Raw genomic sequence first — 20,877 nt, forward strand, 5'->3', positions numbered from 1 at the left:
CAACAACGTCTTGTGACGTCAACTCAGATTGGTCTTCAGCCCCAAGTCTGGTCGAGTTCTCGCTTCATCGCTTGATCAAATTTCAAGTATCCTCCTTCTTCAGAAACTGCAATTTTGTCATGGGCTTCTTCAACCACTGCGAGCCGAATCGGCGATTCAACTCCTATACCGGCGAGACCTTCCCTAGAGGCCCCACGACATGGCACACCATCGACTGGGATCAGCGACGGTACATATCGACGACTGTCCGTGAGGAGGTTGATTTCGTCGATGGCGCCGACGAAGTTGAGGAACGTGTCATACAATCGTTATCTAAAATGGTCGATCAGCTTTCCGCCGATGTCCTGGTTGTGAACTTCTCAATCGAGGGCGATTTGATCTCGACCTCATCCGACACCAAATACGACACTGCCGCAATCCCACTTTATTCTCCTGTTGATATGATCCCAGAGAAGTACCGGGACGGATATGTATCAAGATCTGACCTCATTGAGGTTGACAGACTGTCCCCGTGTGTGGATCTCGTCACCTACAGGGACCAGCATGGTTCAAGAGCCGTGTTCAAATATCAGTTCCACCACGATCAGGCACTAAGGAATTGGCATGAGATGAATTGTTGGATGAGACTCAGTGGACATCCAAATATCGTGCCATTTGATCGCATAGTCACAGACCACCAAGAAGTCCCGAGCCATGGCCCTGTCCACGTTGTGGTTGGCTTTACATCAGTCTTTGTTCCGGGATCGACTTTACAGGATAACCCCTCACGCCTTTGTAAACTCAAGCACCTGGAGCAGCTTCTGAAGGTTGTCGATGACCTGAATCTCAAGTTTGGCATTGTACACCATGACCTAGCTCCTCGCAACGTCTTGATCGACCCTAGTACAGACACTTTGCAGCTTTTCGACTTCAGCTCTTCTGCGAGACTTGGATGGAGGGGTGAGTCCAAAGGTCAGGTGATATTCACTAATGTTGGCACCTTCAAAGCCGACCTCAAGGGTGTCATCGCCACGATATACGAGGTGATTACCCAGGACACAAAGCTCGCAGAACAGATCCTCCAGGGCGCAGACATCTCGACGCTCCAGGAAAAGGAATGGATTAAACATCCTGATATAAATCTCGATGCGGATGTGACACACTATCGACAGAGGCTTGATAGGTGGCTGCAGTGGCGGAATCAGCCAGAAAACTTGATCTCGCACTATACGCAGGCACCTAGCTACATTGAGTGGCCACAGCCCTGGCGACCGGAAATGCCGTTTCTGGACCAGGAAGGCAACTTGATTGGAGAATCTATGCCAAGCACCTGCATGTCGCGGGCTGCACAAAGGGCCCTTGGTCTCAAGTTCGTCGAGTGGGAGCGGCCTGCCCACAACAAGATCCCACCCGGTTTCTGTGTGCTCGGGGATGGGAGGCTGGTTATGCAGACAGAATTAGACGGAAACGTTTGACGCTATTTTCAGATTCGGTCCCTTTTATACATCCTGCTCGCCACGGTTTTCATCGAATTCAATGCAACGCGCTTTTCTGGGTAGTGGTGGTCACAGCTAGTTCTAGAGGATGCAATGAGAGAAGAAGCGAGACTACACACTCACTGCCTGAATACACTTTTCTGTCCCACGAGTGAGAAGTACAAGCATTACCCCTTAATTTTAACACCGCACGTGATTCTTACTAAGGCTGTGATCACGAAGGGAAGTCAGTATGGTGTGGCAAACAGATAGGGGGCGCTATACCTCTTTCGGAGTTCTTTTTTAAACACTTGGAGCATCCTGTATTTAAACATGCTTATATTGAGACTTGGTATATACCTCTCACCCCACTACAATTTCCACGTTATTACTAACTATTTCTAGTAAAGATCTATATACTTTCTAAGGCTTATACTAAGAAAAAATTAGTGTATACACTAATCTAAATAGGTTAGTATAGCTAAAATTAGTTTTTAAATTAACCTTTTAACCTAGCTAATAGAAGACCCTTTAGATCTAAAGAATACCCTTATATAAAGTTACTTTTCGCTTCCATGTGTAGTAGCTTGGTATAGAAGTACCTTTATACTGACTTGGACCACACTGACTTCCCTCTGTGATCACAGCCTTAGGCAGCTGCACCTACGGTCGACTAGGTCTCCGAACCGGTAAGCGTGGCCATTGAGAATGCACTACCAGCCTTGACTGCAAGGAAGTGGGCTCGAGAGCTTCCTTGTAGACTCGTCAGCTGAACCCGTCCTCAGAAGCTAATGACTAAGCGAAAGCACCCTTTATTTAAAGGCCGCCCTGTCCCTGGAGATATCCTTCCGATGGTCGTGCGACAAGGAACCACTAACAGATCATCGCTTCCTCTCACCACCTCATAAATCTTCTTAATAGATCGCATGCTAGTGATACCACCTCAACATCATCTGTAAGCCGCGAGGGGGCACAAAATCAAACGATCCTATCCAAAGTCTTGGACAGCGGCAGACGAAACTTGTTCAAATATTTCAGTGGCCTTTTATTTTTTGGGTGAGTACCTATGCTGTAAGATGTCCCTGACACTGCTACGTTACTGAAATGGCTCTTCTCTTAGTCTCGCTGCGGAATCTGTTTACTTGTATTGGCTCAAGGCCGGATTAGATCGAATTCCTAACGACCCTTTCGATATCCGGTTTGGGTCCGAGATTAGCGCCAATAGCCCCAACGTCTGGAGCGAAGAACGCCAGCTATTTCTGCGTAACGTTCTGCCGGTACCGGTCCATTCTCATAACGATTACGAGCGCCGCATTCCTCTCTTCGAGGCACTCGGGTCCGGGTGCATAAGCGTTGAGGCCGATGTCCACTTGAAAGACAATGATCTCCTGGTCGGGCACTCTGACGCAAGCCTACGCAGAGACGTCACGCTACGCTCTTTGTATTTGGAGCCACTACAACGCATCTTGGAAGCTCAGAATGTGGCGACTAGTTCTCGACGCGGCGTTTTCAACCTCGCCCCTGAGCAGACTCTGGTTCTCCTCGTGGACTTTAAAAGCACAGGGCCTGAAGCTTTTGCAGAGATGCACGCCCAACTAGAACCATTGCGAGACCTTGATTTCCTCACCTACTGGGACGGTACGACTCAAATAACGAGGCCCCTTACCGTCGTAGCATCAGGAAACACCAACTTTGACTCTGTGCTTGCCCTGAACGAGACCCACAGGGACATATTTTGGGATGCCAAGCTTGAAGTGTTGGCCGCCGCCGATGACAACCCAGATAAAGATTCACCCACGTTCAAGTTCAATCAGTCGAACTCTTACTATGCCTCGACAGAGTTTAGGAACGCCATGATTTACGCCTACGACCGCGATACCGACACACCCCCTACGCAACTAGAACAAGCAAGAGTAAGAGGCTTGCTGACACGATATTGGGACACCCCAGCAGAGCCTCCAAACTTGAGGGAGGTTGTATGGAGGGTATTGGTTGACGCTGGCGTCGGCGTTCTGAACGTGGATGATCTGGCTGCTGTGAGAGCAAGGGCCAAGGGGGTGGGAAGCATTGGAAAGGACACCACCCGTCCCTTGATTAAGTTTTAGATGCACTGTGAAACATCAGCAGTTTATGATAATTTCTGTGTCCAGAGGTTTGAACTCCTTATCAATGAAGACACCTTACGATCCACTTCAGAAAGTTGAGCTGTGACACGTCACCGTCGGTTCTGGGGTGAGAGGTTGGGTTTGAGGTGGGAGATGTGGAACTGCCCAGGTGGCCGGGGTCGGGGTCGGGGTCTTCTTGAATAAATCCGTATTAGGCTCGCATTTGAGCGTATCATGGCGGTCCTTTCTGTAAAGCTACTAGTAATGAAATTCCTGCTGACCTCTGCTGTTCCCTGCCGTAGAGACCGCTTCCGAGCGAGGTGTGTACCTAAGTATTGCTTGCTCCTGATAGCTGCTTCGCTTGGGAGGCCAAGTCTCAATACAAGCCATTGTCATCATCGTTGTATGTTTTAGTTTAAAACCCTGGCCCTCACAGTGATTATCACAGTATCATGGACCATATTCGTCTTCGGGGTATATGCTAATCAAGAACAAAACCAGATAGCCCATGCCGCCGCAAAGCCATTTCGTTCTCAGAGGCCAGAAGCAATTCCGTAGATCCACTAGACCTTAGGCGATGTCATTCCAGCGTATCCCCAAACAGCAAGCATCCCGGAGGTGACAAGGCGGAACACCGCGTTGCGACGTTCGCCCTCCTTCCAAACCACATACAGGTCTACCAACGCACAGTACGCAGCTGTCACAGCCGTAACCAAATCTACCAACTCCAGCTGGTTGCGTGAGTAGAACAAGAACACCAGGAGGCCGATAACAGTACCGCGAGCCTGGCCAACGACCATGACGGGGGCAGCCGCTGGCGCATTGGCTATTCGAGCTGGGAAGCCAAACTCGCGCATCGCCCCGGGAGCGTCGAAGGCTGGCCACATACCACCGAAGGTCATTGTTGTGGCCACACTAGAGAATGGAAGGGAGAGTATTAGCAGCTACAGTATGGTCCTGATGGGCCTTGGACACATACATGAGGCCCGGGATGTGACGGAGCGAAAACCCCTCAAACATGACTGCGTCTGTCTATCGAAAGGCTGCTTAATTGGAGTGGCCGTGTCTTTTGGGAATTGTGTTCGCTTTTTTGTGGAAGGGTGCAGGACTTTGAGAGAAGGGAAGAGAGAGGTGAGACGTCGTGGAATGGCAAAGGTCTGGGGCTCGCTGCTGACTCGGTGACATATCATGGCTCAAGTCAACTGTTGTGTGACCCACGCAATTACGTAGCATGAAGAGCAGCTTGCAGCCAACAGAGCAACCTGCAGAGCTTTCGCATCTTGACTGTACTCCCATTTGGTACCTGTCACATGGATCATTTGATCCACATTGGCCGTGTGCAAACACGAAGATGCCCAGGTGGGTCGGACCGACGTGGTGGGTGTTGGTTCAGGCATCTCGGAAGCAGAGCCCCTGATTACCTAGGTAGTGCTGTGGGGGTGACATCAAGTGCTTGCCATACCGTTAGACCACCAAACCCTTGGGTGCCGGTCCTGGTTCGTTCTCATCCCATTACTTCTGTAAAGGACATTGCGCCGAATTCAGCATTGAATACCTGCACTGGAAGGTGGCACGGCAGAATTGATATCGCCTGAGAAATTTGATGAGGGGATCCACCAGTCTGATGGGATGTGGTAGAGACCCGTATGCACCTACCAGAATTGGGGGTTGATCCGCGACTGGGCATGCTCGTTGGTGACCAGTTGACTGCCAACCAACAAGTGCATTTTGATACGGCTATGTGGGGCACCATTCAAATGTTCATCACTTTCCAGGGCCAGCCTGTATTGTATTTCAACGATGGTGTCAGTGTTGATTCTGTGGTTGCCATCTGACAGTACTTTTCCTCTTTTCTAAATGCTTTCCAGCACAAGAATTCATGGCAACGCCCAGAATCTATGCAGAGGCCACTGGCAGCTCTGCCGGAGTCTGATGTGGCTGTCGCCACGGGCACCTACTCCTTCGTGCGGTCTTTCGGACTTTTTTGGGGGGTGACAATAGCCTCGGTGGCTTTCAATGGGCAGGTAAATGCGCACCTTCATACAGTCTCTGACCCAAGTGTCCGGGAGCTATTAGAAGGCGGCGGTGCCTACACATACGCAGCCGAAGGCTCCAAGGGAAGTACCGCATTACCCGAAAGCGCAAGGGGCGAGGTGCTGGCTGTGTACGTGAACGCACTTAGAGCGATATGGCTGATTTGTGTTGGGCTGTCATGCCTGGGGTTCTTAGCTACCTTCGCAGAGAGGTCAATCAAGCTACGAAAGGACCAGGAGACGGAGTTCGGCCTGGTTGACAACGAAGCATCGAGGGACGGGAAACGTGAGTCGTCGGTTTAGCTGAGATGGTAGGACCTGGAGTACCTAGGTACTGGGGATTGATATGGGGAGCGAGATCGGAATGTCAAGTTTAATGTAGCCGACACGTATCGTTGCTCATTGATACGCTCAAGTATTTGCAGACATTGTTCGGGAATTACTGCCCAAGTGGTTTCGTTCTTGGGTCTCATACATCCTGAGGTCCCGGAGGTGTACAGTCCGTTCAACAGTGATAAATCCTCCAAAGCCCTGCGTTTAGGAAGACACACGATGCCAAAATCGGTGTAAAAAGACTTCGCTATTCGGGAATGAATGCCCATTTGTGTGCCTATGCCGACCAGCTCCATGCCCCATTGCACGTGTGCGACCTTGCATGCGCCTATCATAGGCGACCCGGCATGGACCATTAGTCGCCATGAATTTCAAACCTCTGACTTGTCGTGTTCTCCGACAAAATAAGCCACTCCTCGAAATGCGCGTTCAGCTCAGCCATGCTCTGCACCTGCTCCCTCTCCAAAGTCTGATGCTCATCCGGAATGAAAGGAGGTGGCGTGGGGCGTGCCTGCAAGGCCACGGAGATTCCAGTTCGGTGGATGTGACTGAGGTGATTGTCAGGGACAGCGCCGATGGTCCATGGTGGACGTGTCACGGTCAATCGGCAGCGGGTGGATTGGCAGTATGTTGCGACGGCATCTTCTTGTGCTTGATACAAACTCTTGTCAAAGACTCCCCGTTGGTCGCACTCGAAGGCTGGAACGACTTTCGAGCCCAGGTGGGAACCATCTAGATACCCGTGGTGTCTCAAGGCTGTCTGGAGGACGAACCGCTTGATTTTGAAACCTGAGTCACGCAGAACCCATAGAAACGTTCTGAGCATACACTCTAGCCTGATATTAGCAGTCGAGACAACAAATATCATTTTCAGAAATTCTTGTTGTGTGTGACTTACCGTTGATATTATTGATCTCGTCGACATTGTACCGAAGGCTTGAAGTTTGATCCGTGGGTAAGGGCTGTATGGACAAGAAGTAGAACACATAGTCTCTGGACGTAGATTTGATGTCAGCTTAGGCAAGTCTCGCGGGATAGGAGTGAGGAAGGTCGCACAAGCTATGCTTGTCCTCGGCTAGCTTGTCGAAATCGATTGAAGGAATAAATTCTGCTGCGCCCAAAAAGTCCATGTGTTCAACCTTGGCCGCGTTTGCGCCGAGATCAGGAAGCAGTGAGGGCGGTGGCGGCAATCGAGTGACACAGTACACCTTCTTCCATCGTTCAGACGAAGCAAGAACCTTCACCATGTGAAATATAGTCTCAGACACTCCGGTGGCTCCGGTGACAAGGGCTGTCCGGCCGTGATGCTGCGGTGCCGTGTGGGATACTGATGGTGATCCGCTCCGCGTGCCATCTGAATTGACGAGATCAATGGGTTCCGCCCCCATGGCAGATCCTTCTCGATTCTCCATCCTGGACCGGTCGTCTCATGAGCAGCACTTGAGATAAGTGTGGTCAAAATTGAGGATACTTAGGTATGTTTGGCTGCTTGTTGACCGCAATCTGACGAGTTCTGAGAACTGGGAGAAGACGTCCAAGGAAAGCTCAACGGCGAGACTGTGCTTTATTGCTAACAGCTTTGGTCCCTTAGCAATGAGGCTGGCTTCTAGGAGATATAAAGTGGTGTATGGTTTACATTCCTTGAAACGCGATAAGAACCGCATTCAAGCTTTCTTTTTTCCTGATGTCTCGTCCCAAGCCGATCAAGTCGTTTGTGAAACTGTCTGTTATTTCAACATGAAACTGTACCTAATCTAACAAAAAGATCATTATTAGGTAAGAATTTGTCTTTCAATGATCTCAAAGGTTGGGTCGAGATGGATGGTACGTCTGCCTATATTTAGGTGGAGGGAGACATCTATGCAAACACTACCAAGGGACCTTGGTGCACTTAGCCCATTGACACCTTGGGCAATCTTTCACAAGAGTCTCCGACACAGGTCTCACTAACTGGACACTAAAAGAAATTGTTGGGGCGCCATGTAGATACAGATCCTCCTACAGGGTGTATCACACACGGTTGAAATGAATTTGATACCAACGTAGACGTCTCCAGCAACGTGGCTCTGTATTGATAGGCCTGTCAATAATTCCTCACTTCTTTCTTCTGCCGTTCTTCACTTAGTTACATCACTACAGTTGTCTTTGTCCAGATACCTACCGTTGACTGCGAGAGCCCGCAAGATCTCCTGTGGCGAAGGCATACCGATCTGTGACGATAGAGCTCCAGGACAGCCATCGATATCGCAAGCGACGGGTACACATGAATTGGATACAAGGGCACGCAATCACACTTAATTCTCGGAAACTAGATGCCTTCTAGGGAAAGTGGTTTCTGACGGCCATGACCGGCTCTGGGATTACATTAAGCAGTGTCATGCGTTCTTGGCCAGACGAAGCTGCAACGATAAGTTAAGACAGGGTAGACAACGAAAAGTTCAGTGGAGCTCTGGGACTATTTTGAAGGTATCTCTGCTAGGTGGGGGAATTTTATGAGTAGCCCGTGGTTGGGTATTACATGAGTACTTTAACGTCCGTCTTTGTGTTAGGGGGCACTTTCTATGTAAAAGAACCGGCCCATACATCCTGCTCTAATGGCAAACAAGAGGTTAGGACAACATAATACAAGGACAATGTGAGAAACTGGTATGACTAGATTACTACCACGATGTAAAAAGCATGCCAGTTACCTAGGTAGGTAGCGCAAGGGGGGGTCGAACCCACGCCTTCTGTGGTTCTTAAACCTCTGTTAAAGGCACGGCACGTGCCTCACAGGCGACAACACCAAAGCCTTGACGGCCACGATCAAGTTGTCAGACTGAGCTCTGAATGTAGAAAAAGGTAGAGTAAGCATTTGATTGAGCTTGGATGGCACGAACACAAAGCTCAAAGAAGGAAAAAAGGCGAGCAAGAAGCATACACGGCCCCGCCCCTCCAAAAACAAACACCACAAAAAAAAACACCCCCGAGGGTCAAAAAGACCCTCCCGAAGGAGTCAGAAAACGAACTCTACGGAACCTGTGCTGTTTTACTGGTTACCCCCAGGGGTCGAACGTGGGATCCTCGGGCCACAGAGACACCTACCCGTCCGCCCTCCCATTGCCGGAGGTAAAAGACCCTTCAGGAAGACCCAAAGTCAGAAACCACCTTCGCCTTTTGCAGACCATTATCATAAAATCGGTGATTCTCTGGTTGCCGACGCGGCTTGAACCCAGGGTTTACGGCAGAGAGACCCGCAAGTCAAGCGCCCACCCGAATCGGCCACCACGCCGGATAATTCGCACTGGAAGTTGGTTGTTGATATGGGAGTGTGGCCTGCTAGCGCGAGGGCAGGGACATCGGATGAAGGGGGGGGACTGGGGGGTGAATGGGCACCGCGGGCGTTTGTTTGTTTGTCTGTTTGGACTCTGGGTTGAGAGTCACTCTCGCTCTGCCTTGACGTGTCTCGCTCAGCTGCTCGATCAGCCACTCACTCATCAAAGAGCAGTAAGTGGTTTCGCTTCTACACCCCATACAAAACATATGTGGCGCCTTCATCATACACGAGCAACGGGTGGTAACAATCAAGACCCAGCGTGGGCACGTCGCCTCACTCACTCACCACACAGCTCACTCATCGCACAGCAGCAAGCGATCAAGATTCTCCACGACGTCGTCGTCTATCAGTTCTCAATGGTATGGAATCTGCCGTACTTCTATTGGTATAATCTATCCTGACACTCAAGCGCTCTAGAACCCCGATAGCAATCCCTTCAGTTCGTCTTCAAGTCAACCACCCCTCGACCCCTCAACCTCGACCCCCCACGAAACGCAGACCTCACACCTTAAACCTAAACCCATGAGCAGCCGCCGCCCCAGGGGCAGCATTGATAGCCCCGGGGACATAGACGCCCCTCTCGAGCTTCCCGTTGAGCCGCACAAGCATGACGCGCAGCACGGTCGCCGCGCAGATGGCGACAAACGACGTGGCGCTGTTGACGACAAACGCGACGGTGTAGGCGGGGGCGGCGCGGTTGGGGTACATGTAGCTGGCGTAGATGCTGCTCGAGTTGGACACCGCATTAATAAAGGCCAGGGCGGCGGCGCGCTTGGCGGGCGGGCGCGGGATGGTGTTGCTGATCCAGGCGAGGGCGACGACGTAGCCCGAGTAGACCGAGGGGACCATGAGGCACATGCTGACGTAGCGCGGCGCCAGGGACGAGGTCGTCGCGGCGAGCACGAACGAGGCCACCGCGCAGAGCAGCGGGACCGTGACGTGCAGGTAGCGCTCGCCCGTGCGGTCGGCGTGCAGCGCGTTGGCGTAGGTGGCCGCGACGGCGAGGACGTAGGGCGGCGCCGTGAGGAGGAGCGAGTAGACGTTGCTGTAGCCCAGGGTCTTGACGACGGCGGGGAAGAAGTTGGTCACGGAGCCCGAGGAGACGATGCAGAAGAGGAGGATCATCTGTAAGCGACATGGGTTGAGTTGGTCAGCATTATATCGATGGGCTCGTCGACACCTGGGGGCCGACTTCTTACCAGCACATAAGTCTTGACGTCCACAAAGGCCAGCCTGGCGCCCTGCCAGAAGCTCTGGTGCTCGCTGTCGACCCAGTCGTCCTCGCCAATGTCCTCCTCGAGCCTCCACACGGCCAGCTGCCTCTCCTCCTCGGACAGCCACATCGTGGTCCGGGGGAAGTTGGGCAGGACGAAGAAGGCGCCGAACGCGACGACGACCGTGACCACGCCCTCGATGATGAATAGCCACTTCCAGGCCCGGAACCCCCTCAGGCCGTCCATGTTCCCCGTGATGCCGGCCGAGATGAGCCCGGAGAAGGCGCCCGAGATGAGGGCGCCGCTATACAGCACCGACGTCCTGAAGCCCAGCTCCTTGCGGGTGTACCAGCATGAGAGGTAGTAGAGACATCCTGGCCGGCGTTAGATGGTCGGTCATGCTCATAAAAGAAGTGGGGGGACCTTGGAAGAAGTGGATCACATCACATCACATACCCGGGAAATAAGCAGCCTCCACAAACCCCAAAAAGAACCTCACCGTCAGCAGCCCGGCGGCATTGTGGCAGGCGGCAGTGGCCGCCGAGATGACGCCCCAGACGATCATGCACGCCGGCAGGTACAGCGCCGGCTTGCCGAGCTTGTTGAGGAAGAGGTTGGAGGGGATCTGCATCAGCAGGTAGCCCACGAACAGGATGGACACGGCCGTCTCGTACTCGGTCGAGGACAGCCCGAGGTCCTCCTCCAGGCCCGCGAGCTTGGCGGCCGCGATGTTGTTCCTGTTGGCGGTCAGCTGGGGCTGGCGGCGGCGGCACCTCCTTCTTTTGTCAGATGCTGGTGGAGTGGGTGGGTTTGTGTGGGCGGGTTTGTGGGCCCACATCTACACCCACACTGCTTCTCGTCACTCACTCCCCCGCGGGGGAGTGAGGAAAAAGATGGGGCTCGAGTCTGGGGGAAAGTGGGCCCTGTGATCCTGTGCGCGGGGGAAGGACAACAACTTGAACTGGAGTGGACAAACCTGTCGATATAGTTGAGGATATACATGAGGATGATTGCGGGCATCAGCCTCAGGTCGATCTTCCTCTTGAGCTTGGCCTCGAGCTCCAGCCTGTCCTCCATCGACATGTTGAGCAGGAACTCTGGCGGCTGCAGGCCCCGTCGGACGCCGCTGCCGGCCCCGGTCTGCGGTGGAACATCATCAGTCTGGGCCGAGAGGACCTTGGTGTCGTCGTCGTCCACCACGTTGCCGCTGCCACTGCCGCTGCCGCTGCCGCTGCCGTTCCCTCTCTCCGGATCGCGCCTGAGGTCTTCCACCTGCTCGGTGACTGAGTCACCCTTGTCGGACATGTTGGGCGTGCAGAGATAAATGGGTTGGTGTGTCTGCTGTCTGGCTGAGGAAATGTGCCCGACAGAATGAGCTGGAAATGCTGGTCTAGACCAATAAATGCAAGGGAGAAGAACCAGATGCTGCCGCTCGCGCGTGTCAAGTCAAAAGAAACGACGTGGTGAGCTGCATATTTATCATCACCTTATCGCGGGACGTCACAACCCACTCGCTCGCGTGTTGACCAGGGAAAGCTCCAACTCCAACGTAGCAGTCGCAAATGCCCAGCCTGCCCCTAGTCAGCCCCCCGCACAAGCTTCCGCGTCGGACTGCCGCTATAGGATATGCCGCCCCAAGCCATGGCTCCGAGAGCCGGGTACTCTTAGTCGGCCGTTGCCGCCACCTGCAGTGCTACGGGCTAAGCTTTTCCGGCCGTTGGGGCCCTCAGAAATACCTGGCATCGAGAGTGGTCTGGGCAAAGAGGTCTCGGTCAAATTCATATGACGGTGTACTTGTGCGGTAGAGGAATGACTTGCCTCCAATTCATGTGCCCTCATCTCCCAGTATCTCAGCAGAGCATATCACTCGTCTCCAGCGACAGAACTGTGGTGTAAAATGTGGTCCCTGAACAGACTCTTCCAAAGTCTGCTACCCCGTCGTCCCCAAGTAAGCGACCCTTACCCGGGGCAATCGGCCTCTGATTCCGGATAAGCTTACCCAGCAATCTACAACGGCCCGAAGTGGTACATGCATGAAGACGAACCATATCATACCACCCACGAGTCGTTGCACGACCATTACAGAGACAAACAGGCTCGAATGCCGGGACCTGGAGACACTAGCCTCTAGCGACGTCTAGTTCTTCAAGTACACAGGTACACAGGTAAATATAAATATGCGATCTGTAGTTTTGTGGGGCGGATACCTGCAGCCATTAAACACAACAGTCCTAGAACCTACCCTGGGGTAAGTTCCACTGGCATTGCTCAAGTGCGATTTGACACACTCGCTAACATAGTAGTCAGTTCAACACTTTCGCTACGTCTTTAATAGATCACAGACTACCAACACAACTAATTCCTGCCATACTTGAGAAACTGAAAACACAAACTAGATCCTCTAGTACAATTACACACTAAATAATACCTCAATCAAGCAGGATGACACCCAGGAACCCGCCCCCCCCCCCCCCCCAGCCAAGTCCTATGGCAACTCATGAGGCCCACCCACCCCGTACCGCGACGAGTCCGTATCATGCACCTCTACAGGCGACCGCTGCGGCACGTACTCGTCCGGGCGCCGCCACCACCACCGTGCCTGCTGCTCCCCGGCCAGCTCGTTAGGGCCTAGCTTCTGCTCCGCGGGAGAGGCCGGGGGGCGTTGAGCGTGCCCTCCAGCCCCAGCCCCGGCCGGGCCGGTGCCTCCTCCTCCGCCGCCACTGGCATCTGGCCGCTGCTTCCTGATGATACCCCGGCGGTACAGGAGCCACGTGCCCAGGGCGATGAGGATGGCCGCGAGGAGGGCCGCGATGGCGATCCCGGCCGCCGCGCCCGCGGAGAGGCCGCCGCCGGATGGGGAGCTGGTGCTGGTGCTGGTGCTGGGTCCTGTTGTTGTTGATGATGATGATTGGCCGCCGTTGATCGTGCTGACACCTGATGTCTGCATGTCAGGTGTGCGTTTTCGGTCAGTTTCAACTTCCACTTGTTGATACAGCGCCTCTCTGTATGAAAGGGAAGGGGGGGGTGAAGCGTACCGAGTCCGGAGGTGAGATGGCGACCCCGAGCGCCCACAGCCTCTGGCCCTCGTCATACGTCGTCGTCCAGAGGAAGAGCTCCCGCGTGCTCAGCAGCGTGGTCGTGTACGTGCTCGTGAAGTTGGACGTCGTCCAGGTGCCCGAGGCCGGCGGGCTGTCGCCCGTGGGGGCCGGGGCTGCACCCGTAGGCTGCGCCGGGTTCCTGAAGTAGGTCGCGGTGGCCGTGAGCTCCGTCGAGTACGGGTACATTGCCGTGACGCAGGCCGCCGTCCAGGACCAGAAGGACCTGTACTCGCACGAGTACGGGGAGTCGCTGGTGAGCTGGTGAGTAAGGACTTGATCGTCAGGGAGGGGGGGCCGGAAAGGGCAGGCAGGGTAGAAGAAGAAGTGTGCGGTAGGTTTGGTCAAGGCCACAGCAGAGGCTCTTGACCAGGTACGAGGGCGGGCTGTGCTGAGTAACTAACTACTCACCCGGTAGCCCGAGGACAGCAGAGGGTCGACCATGACGACGAGTAGTAGTTCGTCGTGCACGCGGGCGTGAAGCCGTTGGGACATGAGCTCGCGGTGTACAGGTGTCCCAGTGTCGGGGTGAAGTCTGGCGGATAGCACGACGAGGTCTGGTCCGGAGACCCCAGCACGGCCATCCCCCATACACTGTCGGCCCAGACCCAGTTATCACCCCTGTCTTGACAACCCGATGAAGCTGGCTTCCACCCGGCCGGTATCGTATTCGTGGCGAGGGCCATGTTGATGCCGTGCGTCGAAGGGGGCCACACAATCGAAGTCAGCGCTCGCTCCCAGGCTAAATAGCTACTTACATACGCAGTCTGAATCTTCTTTAACGTGACCAACAAACACAAACAGGGTTGACCTGAACAGAGAAGAAAGAGACCAGGGAGAGCTGCTTGTGCGGGGCCCCAATGATATACGAACGAGTGGTAATAATACCACTTCTTGGCCTGGCCCTCTCACTGCTACATCACGACCGCCTCGGCACCATCGATGACGATGTGATTGGTGGCCGTCGGGCTGTCCTGCAGCCAACATCTCTGGTAGCGCCTCGTCGTTATCGGCACGTCAGGCTCTCTCTTCCCGGGCAGGAAAATGCAGTAACAGACTGGAAGGCAATGCACAGGATGCGAAACAACTAGTATCAAGGTTGCAGGCTCCGATTCCATCCCGTGCCCACCTACCAGGCCGTTACATTCCCAGCAGGGGTCGTCAAACCAGCTCATGAACTATTTACCATGCGTTGCGGCTTAAGCTTCGCTCCTGCAGTACTGTCCTAGACGGACGCCAAAGAAGCCGGTGGTATTGATAGATGTCGTCCGCCGAGCGTGGGTCCGGGCGGAAGAGTCCGCCATGTGGGATGCCCGTGGAGTCCTCAAGCGGGACTCAGCCTTATTATCGTGTACTTGGGTAGGTACCTAAAAACTCAGGCAGGTAGATACCTAGGGTATCGCAGCATGCAGGAGCTCCCAATCTCACACAAAGGGCCAACCGCGACGGCCAGGGGCGCGCAGCACGAAGCGCCTGCTGTAACCGGGAGCCCATCGGGACCCACGGCCTGTTTCCGAGGCCTTATCTAGTGGAAATACGTTTGAATTTCCAAAGACGTCTTCTCAGCATGCTCTTGTTTCCATTCAAAAAGCACGAAAGACGAAGGAAAGGCTTGTTTGTGTGTGCCTGCGGCTCTGCCTCGATGATGGGGTTCTAAGGCTTATTAGCCGTTGGGCCCGCGCGGCGATTTCCCATGCGGCTGGCGGCACGGCACGCGGCAAGCGCGTACACTACACAATCTGGCGCACGGCGCGTGCCTGAGTCGCTCGGCTGCCCTGAGCTGGGCGATCCTTGGTACAAAGATAGCCGGCCGATCTAGCTCGGCGAAAGCTTGTCTGCCGGGTGTGGTGGTTCGTGAGCGGGGAACTTAGTAGCTAGCATCAATATGAGATTCAAGGTCCACCCACGCGCTCGACACACTGATGAAGAGTATCGTCCTCGAGGCCCGGCACACACCCCGACTTCTTGCTCAACACTCTATTATGCAAGTACAATAGATATACACTATAACTACCTCCTCGCCTTAACCCATCCATCCATCTCAAAACTGCTACCCCGCCGACTTGGGCCCTCCCTGCCCCAACCCAACTCAGCCATAGTCGGCCGATGCGCGATGCCAGATCAGCCAGCCAGCCCCACCAACAACACCCCCGCATGTGGATGCATAATAATTAACATGTTCAACTCCTTTAAATGGATTCCTACCCAGCATCCATCGTCATAATACATGGCCTACAACTCGGCCCCTCGCTCCCGGTCTTGTCGCCAATAAGTCCGCCCGTCTGTCTACTGAGCTCCGGTCCGCGCCCTCGCGTCGCGTGGGCGGACTGGCTGGCTGGCCGGCCGCATGCCATTTCTTGTCTCTCGTTTCATGATAACCCGCTCCAGGAGGGCTTTGATGTCGTCGTTTATCTCATCGTACATGCCTTCTTTCTCTCCTTAGTAGGTAGGTTGTAGGTAAATAGGTAGGGACCAGCGACCTCCCGCGCCTCTATTCAGCGGTCGAATCAATGCGTGATGACCCGCATGGCCTGGAGCATGATGCCAAACATGAGGCCCCTCGCCACCTCCTCGATCTGCAGGCAGTCAAAGATACGCCCCAGCGCCTCGTTGGTGGCGTTCTGCCCCATGACGCCCGACAGCGCGGCGGGCACCCCGCTCTGGATGAGGAGGCGGCGGGCCTTCTCCCGCAGCTTCTCCTTCTCCTCCTGGCTGGACTCTGGCGGCCAGGCCTTGAGCTCCTCCTCCGTGGGCAGCGTGTTCTCCCGCAGCTTCCTGAGGTGCGCGGCGATGCCCTCGTCGGACGAGTTGGCCTCGATGACCGAGTCCTGGATCATCTTCTGGATGGAGACCAGCGAGGGGTTGCCTGGCCGGAGCAGGAAGGACTTGGCCGCGGCGAGCAGCGTGCGGCGGAAGTTCCAGGCCGACGACAGCGAGTAGAGCTCGTTGATGATGGCAAACACCAGCTCTACGGCCACCCTTGTCTCCTGTTCCGAGATCTTGGTGTGCGTGCGTGTTGGTCTGGGTTGCCGGAGTGCTCCGTTGGGTGTCCTCTTGGCCTGCGTGCTCAAATCCAAGATGTTCTCCTGCGACCGAGACATTCGGGTGCTGACGGGGGAGCCCCAGTCATCGGGCATCGCGTCCGGGGGTGGAGGAAGCCGGAGTGCGTCCAGGCTCAATGTTGACGGGGATTTGAGAGGTGATCGAAGAGGTGCGATGCTGGACGCTCGGCTATTAGCCTTGCTGCTCATCGCGCTTGGTGAAATCCTGTCCCAGCGGTCTAGTCGTGCAGCCTGCGATGCGTCGCCATCTGGTTCGCCCTGTGACTGATAGCTAGGGCGACGTTCCATGGGAGGCATCTTGCCGGGTTGTGTTGATACAATCGAGGACCGCTGACTGTCCAAACTGTCCCTGGACTTCCGAGCACCATTCATCGTGTTGACCGTAAGAGTGGTGTCTGCCCTGGGTGGCGTGGACACAGACAGCCGGTTTGCGCTGACGGTAGCTCCGGCATCAGGCAGAGACTGGGTAGTCGGCTTCCTCGACAATCCGAAATTGCCAAAGACGCCCGTGACACCACCAGCGATCGCCTTACCGCCCTCTGCGACTCCCTTTGGCGCACTGGTCAAAGCTCCAAAGACATTTTTGCCAAAGTTCTCAACGGCTTGGAATCCACCCTTAGACTCCGTTCGGGTGTGACCCTGATCCTTGTCCAAGAACCTCTTCATCCCTTCACTCTCTGCAAGTGCCTTATACCAGCACGCGTCGCGAAGGTAACGCTCCAGCTCACCACGCAGAGACTCACGAGTATGAAGCTTGAATTGTGGCAGCTCTTTGTGCTGTTCGGTAAACGCCGTGATGCCCGAAATCGTTGCTATCCTGCGCAGAACCTCATGGAGCTTCTCAAAGTCGATATACTGTCTCACAATCATCCACCCCGAGTATTGCGAAGACGACGGCTCGATCTGAATGAGATAATCCCACGTGGGCTTGGTCCGGATGCGATTTTTGTCGACGGTTCCATCATCATATATCGTAATCTTGGCGTTGTGCAGGGTGAGTGGCGCAGGTTGTTTCGCTTCTGCATCGCTCTGGTCGCTGTCATCCTGGGCCGGGGGAACGATCTGTTCAAAGCTGGTGAATGACTGCTGGTGTCCATGCTGGGCGGTCGATTTCTGGTTGCCAGAGTCAACGCTCTGGGGTGTCGGCGGAAACTCCTTGCCTGGGCGCTCTTCACTCGAGGTTGAAGCAGCCTTCTCGGGCGCCGGAACTCCCGAGACACTGGGAGCTGGGGTATTCGCTGCGTCTGGTGCAGCTTGCGATACAGCCGCAGGCTTCGGTTCGATATCAAGATCATTGGCGTTTCGCTGTAGGGCATCCGCCAGCCTCTGAGGGACCTCTTCTTTGGTGGGAGTCTCCGGCACCTTACCCTCCTGGAACGCGCGAAAGTCCTTAGACCTGCGCGCATCTTCATCCAGGAGCATCTTGTTCATCCGCTTCATCTCCTCCAACACCTCCATTTCTTCGTCCGCCCTGCTCAGCTTCTTCTTGTGGGCAGGCTCCCGGCGGCGAGCCTTCTCCATGTCGAGCGAGTTGCGGTTTCCTTTTGTCAGTCCGACATTTCCGACATTCCCGTCCATGTCTGCGAACACGGCACTGTTTGCCTCGGGCCCTGTCTGCATGCCGACATCGATGGCCTGGTTAAAGTCGGGCTCTCCGGCCTCGAGCAGATAGACGATCCAGCCGTTGATCCACTCGGCCTTGGAACATGTCTGCAGCGACATTTCCAGAATCACGCCAGCGAGGATCTCGCGCAGGAACGTCCTCGCGGGGTCGCAGTCGTGCGTGGGTCTGTCGAGAAACCCGAGCAAGTCTTCGGCCACGGCCTTGAACTTGGAAGCCTGGTGCCGTTGACTCAGCAGGTGCGACAGGTTGGAGTCGGGATTCGAGGCAAGGTAATTGTAGACGGCGTCGGCAGCGGTCATGGTGGAGTCTGGGGGGAGGTCGGCGAAGGCTTGCGACAGCTCGGAGAAGAAGACGATGACAATGGAGGAGGTGTTGGTCAGGAAGTCGAGGAAGCTGTCGGCTGGTCTCTTCTTTCCGAGGTAGTTCCCGACCGAGACGAGGAACGAGGTCAAGACCCTGCGACAGGAAAGGGGGAATGACCTGTCGGACGGGACGATCGGATCGTACCACCACTTCACATAGTCCCTGATGACAGCATCGACGAGACCGTTGAGCGCATCTTGGGTCTCAGGCTGGAAATCAGCAAAGCTCTGGGCCAGGAATATGGCCTCATCTTCCTCGGTGTCCTTGCGAACTGCGTCAACGTCCCTCAGGCTATTCTTCTCGCCCAGCAGTCTTGCGACGATGTCGACGCCCGTCTCGCCACGCACAGCCCTGGCATAATCGGGATTCGAGGCTTCCCAGTGTACGTACAGCGCCACGCCTCCGAACGCGCCGATAAGGAGAAGGCCGATCTGGCCGAGGACGAAGTATGTAACGGCAGCCAAGCCGACAGCAATGCCGGCTAGGGTGCCGGGCGTGGCGGTGGAGAGGAACTGGAAGATGCGAGTCGTGACATCGTCTTCGGGCTTGGGCTTTGAGGAAGTCGGGGCGGTGGTGGAGGCTGTTGTCGGAGAATTTGGATCTATCTTATCGTCGAGGGCCATAGTGTCGGCAGTTGAGCGAGAGGGTGCATCACCGGCAGTCATGACAAGAGGCTTGTCCTCATTGCAGGGATCGTGGTGGACCTGGGGAGTGTGCTTCAGGTGGCCCGGAGCATTTGCTCGTCGAGTCGTCGGTGAGGATCCGACACGAATGTGGAGGGCAAAAAGGCAAGCGCGGGTGCAGGAAGAAAGGTGGAAAAGGGCCGCGGGTCGACAGCAAAGGGAGGGCCACGTGTCGGCGTGTGTTGGCAGGCAGTGTCGAATAAGTAACTAGGTACTTTGGTATACTCCGTATTCGACAATACACCAGACACAGATCAGATCAACAGCAGTCCAAAGAGAGAAAGACGATGCGCTGCCGGTCAGGGAATGTTTCGCAGGGCTCATGAGCAGGTCAATCAGGACGAACCCCTGGCAGGAGTCGATGTTTCGACGCTGCAATCCGCCTGCCAAAAGCGTCCGTGCTATTTCGGGAATTAGCGCCCCCAGTTTCTGCCAAGATTGCCTCAAAGCATGCGGTCATTTCTGAGAAAGTCTATTCCGCTGCCGCTCCTCATTGACCGTGCAGGGGCATGCTCTACTCCTAACCCTGACCTCTCCTTATGTACTCCGTACCTGGCTAATCTCCTTGATAGCGATAAGCCAGAGCGGACAAGTGCAGCTGCCAGTTGGACGCGACCTTCTTCGAGTCGACGCGTCGAACCAACCGAAGCTCATGCGGGAGCTGTCAAACAGATTACTGTGTACGGCTCACTCTGCCCGGCCCAACAAAGCAAACAAGGTGCCCATCGAACCCAACTCAAGCCCTCGAGTGCTCGACCCGACTTTCCCTTCTCCCCACAACGACATTCGTCGCATCGCATCGACCTTTTTCCCTGTCACAATTCTTCGAGCCAATCCGCTGACGTCATCACGTCCCTTCAACTCCGTCAAAATGGTCAAGCGCAAGTCTAGCTTCGTCGCGAGCGACAACTCCAGCGGCGACGAGCAGCCGGCAAAGACATCCAAGAAGGCCAAGCAGGAGACCAAAAAGGGCTCCAGCTCTAAAAATGGGGCAAATGTCGACAGTGAAGGAAACACCTTCTTCGAGGTCAGCCACCCTCTCACTCATGTCCACTCCACAATGCTCTAAGATGATACTGACATTGTATGCCCACCATGAAGCTCTCCGGAAAGAGGCGCGCTGTCGTCCAGCAGTTCCAAGGAAAGTGGTTTGTGAACCTCAGAGAATACTACGAGGACAAGTCGGGCGAGATGAAGCCCACAAAGAAGGTAAGTGGTGCACAATGCCAATGCCCTTCTCCTACGATACTGGTTCATGCTGACGCATATGCTAGGGAATTATGCTCAACGTCGAGCAATATCAAGCCCTCGTGGGTGCCGTGCCCGCCATCACCAAGGAGCTGGGCAAGCATGGCGTCAAGGTTGCCGGCCAGGGCGGCGATGCTGTGGAGGACGATGCCGAGGAAGAGGATGAGAAGCCGGCCAAGTCAAAAAAGAAGGAGTCCAAATCCAAGAAGGCCAACATCGAGGCCACCAGCGACGAGGAAGAGGACGATGAGTAGGGGCTCTGCTATTTTGAGCTCGCCAGTCTGTGTGTGTAGGCTGTGACGGGGTTCACGATTGGTCTATGCGGGGCGTTCAACGGGAATTGTATT

General features: G+C 54.8%; 7 protein-coding genes across 7 annotated transcripts; 3 read left to right on the forward strand and 4 right to left on the reverse strand.

Moving 5' to 3' along the window:
* Nucleotides 1-119: 119 nt before the first annotated feature.
* Nucleotides 120-1,454, forward strand: KVR01_011576 (uncharacterized protein; the record flags this gene model as incomplete). The annotated part of the gene is made up of 1 exon (XM_044791660.1): nucleotides 120-1,454. The coding sequence occupies one exon, from the start codon at nucleotides 120-122 to the stop codon at nucleotides 1,452-1,454; it is 1,335 nt and encodes a 444-aa protein (XP_044639285.1).
* Nucleotides 1,455-1,787: 333 nt separating this feature from the next.
* Nucleotides 1,788-3,559, forward strand: KVR01_011782 (uncharacterized protein; the record flags this gene model as incomplete). Its single annotated transcript, XM_044791731.1, has 2 exons — nucleotides 1,788-1,838; nucleotides 2,612-3,559. The coding sequence occupies 2 exons, from the start codon at nucleotides 1,788-1,790 to the stop codon at nucleotides 3,557-3,559; spliced, it is 999 nt and encodes a 332-aa protein (XP_044639491.1).
* Nucleotides 3,560-3,986: 427 nt separating this feature from the next.
* On the reverse strand, nucleotides 3,987-4,672 carry KVR01_011614 (uncharacterized protein). Its single transcript, XM_044792753.1, has 2 exons — nucleotides 4,539-4,672; nucleotides 3,987-4,474 (listed from the first exon to the last, which is right to left on the reverse strand). Exons 1-2 carry the CDS (start codon nucleotides 4,577-4,579, stop codon nucleotides 4,123-4,125), a joined length of 393 nt encoding a protein of 130 aa, XP_044639323.1. The 5' UTR covers nucleotides 4,580-4,672; the 3' UTR covers nucleotides 3,987-4,122.
* A 5,062-nt stretch (nucleotides 4,673-9,734) lies between these two features.
* On the reverse strand, nucleotides 9,735-11,966 carry KVR01_011532 (uncharacterized protein). Its single transcript, XM_044792624.1, has 4 exons — nucleotides 11,432-11,966; nucleotides 10,912-11,192; nucleotides 10,441-10,829; nucleotides 9,735-10,366 (listed from the first exon to the last, which is right to left on the reverse strand). Exons 1-4 carry the CDS (start codon nucleotides 11,758-11,760, stop codon nucleotides 9,743-9,745), a joined length of 1,623 nt encoding a protein of 540 aa, XP_044639241.1. The 5' UTR covers nucleotides 11,761-11,966; the 3' UTR covers nucleotides 9,735-9,742.
* A 974-nt stretch (nucleotides 11,967-12,940) lies between these two features.
* On the reverse strand, nucleotides 12,941-14,333 carry KVR01_011633 (uncharacterized protein; the record flags this gene model as incomplete). The annotated part of the gene is made up of 3 exons (XM_044789854.1): nucleotides 13,962-14,333; nucleotides 13,491-13,803; nucleotides 12,941-13,396 (listed from the first exon to the last, which is right to left on the reverse strand). Exons 1-3 carry the CDS (start codon nucleotides 14,234-14,236, stop codon nucleotides 12,941-12,943), a joined length of 1,044 nt encoding a protein of 347 aa, XP_044639342.1. The 5' UTR covers nucleotides 14,237-14,333.
* A 1,179-nt stretch (nucleotides 14,334-15,512) lies between these two features.
* On the reverse strand, nucleotides 15,513-19,631 carry KVR01_011752 (uncharacterized protein). The gene has a single exon (XM_044793587.1). It carries the CDS (start codon nucleotides 19,262-19,264, stop codon nucleotides 16,058-16,060), a length of 3,207 nt encoding a protein of 1,068 aa, XP_044639461.1. The 5' UTR covers nucleotides 19,265-19,631; the 3' UTR covers nucleotides 15,513-16,057.
* Nucleotides 19,632-20,153: 522 nt separating this feature from the next.
* KVR01_011729 (uncharacterized protein) lies at nucleotides 20,154-20,784 on the forward strand (the record flags this gene model as incomplete). The annotated part of the gene is made up of 3 exons (XM_044794961.1): nucleotides 20,154-20,309; nucleotides 20,384-20,491; nucleotides 20,557-20,784. The coding sequence occupies 3 exons, from the start codon at nucleotides 20,154-20,156 to the stop codon at nucleotides 20,782-20,784; spliced, it is 492 nt and encodes a 163-aa protein (XP_044639438.1).
* Nucleotides 20,785-20,877: the final 93 nt, after the last annotated feature.

The sequence above is a fragment of the Diaporthe batatas genome (assembly GCF_019321695.1).
Source record: "Diaporthe batatas strain CRI 302-4 chromosome Unknown Contig00016, whole genome shotgun sequence".
In the NCBI taxonomy this organism is placed as follows: Eukaryota; Fungi; Ascomycota; class Sordariomycetes; order Diaporthales; family Diaporthaceae; genus Diaporthe; species Diaporthe batatas.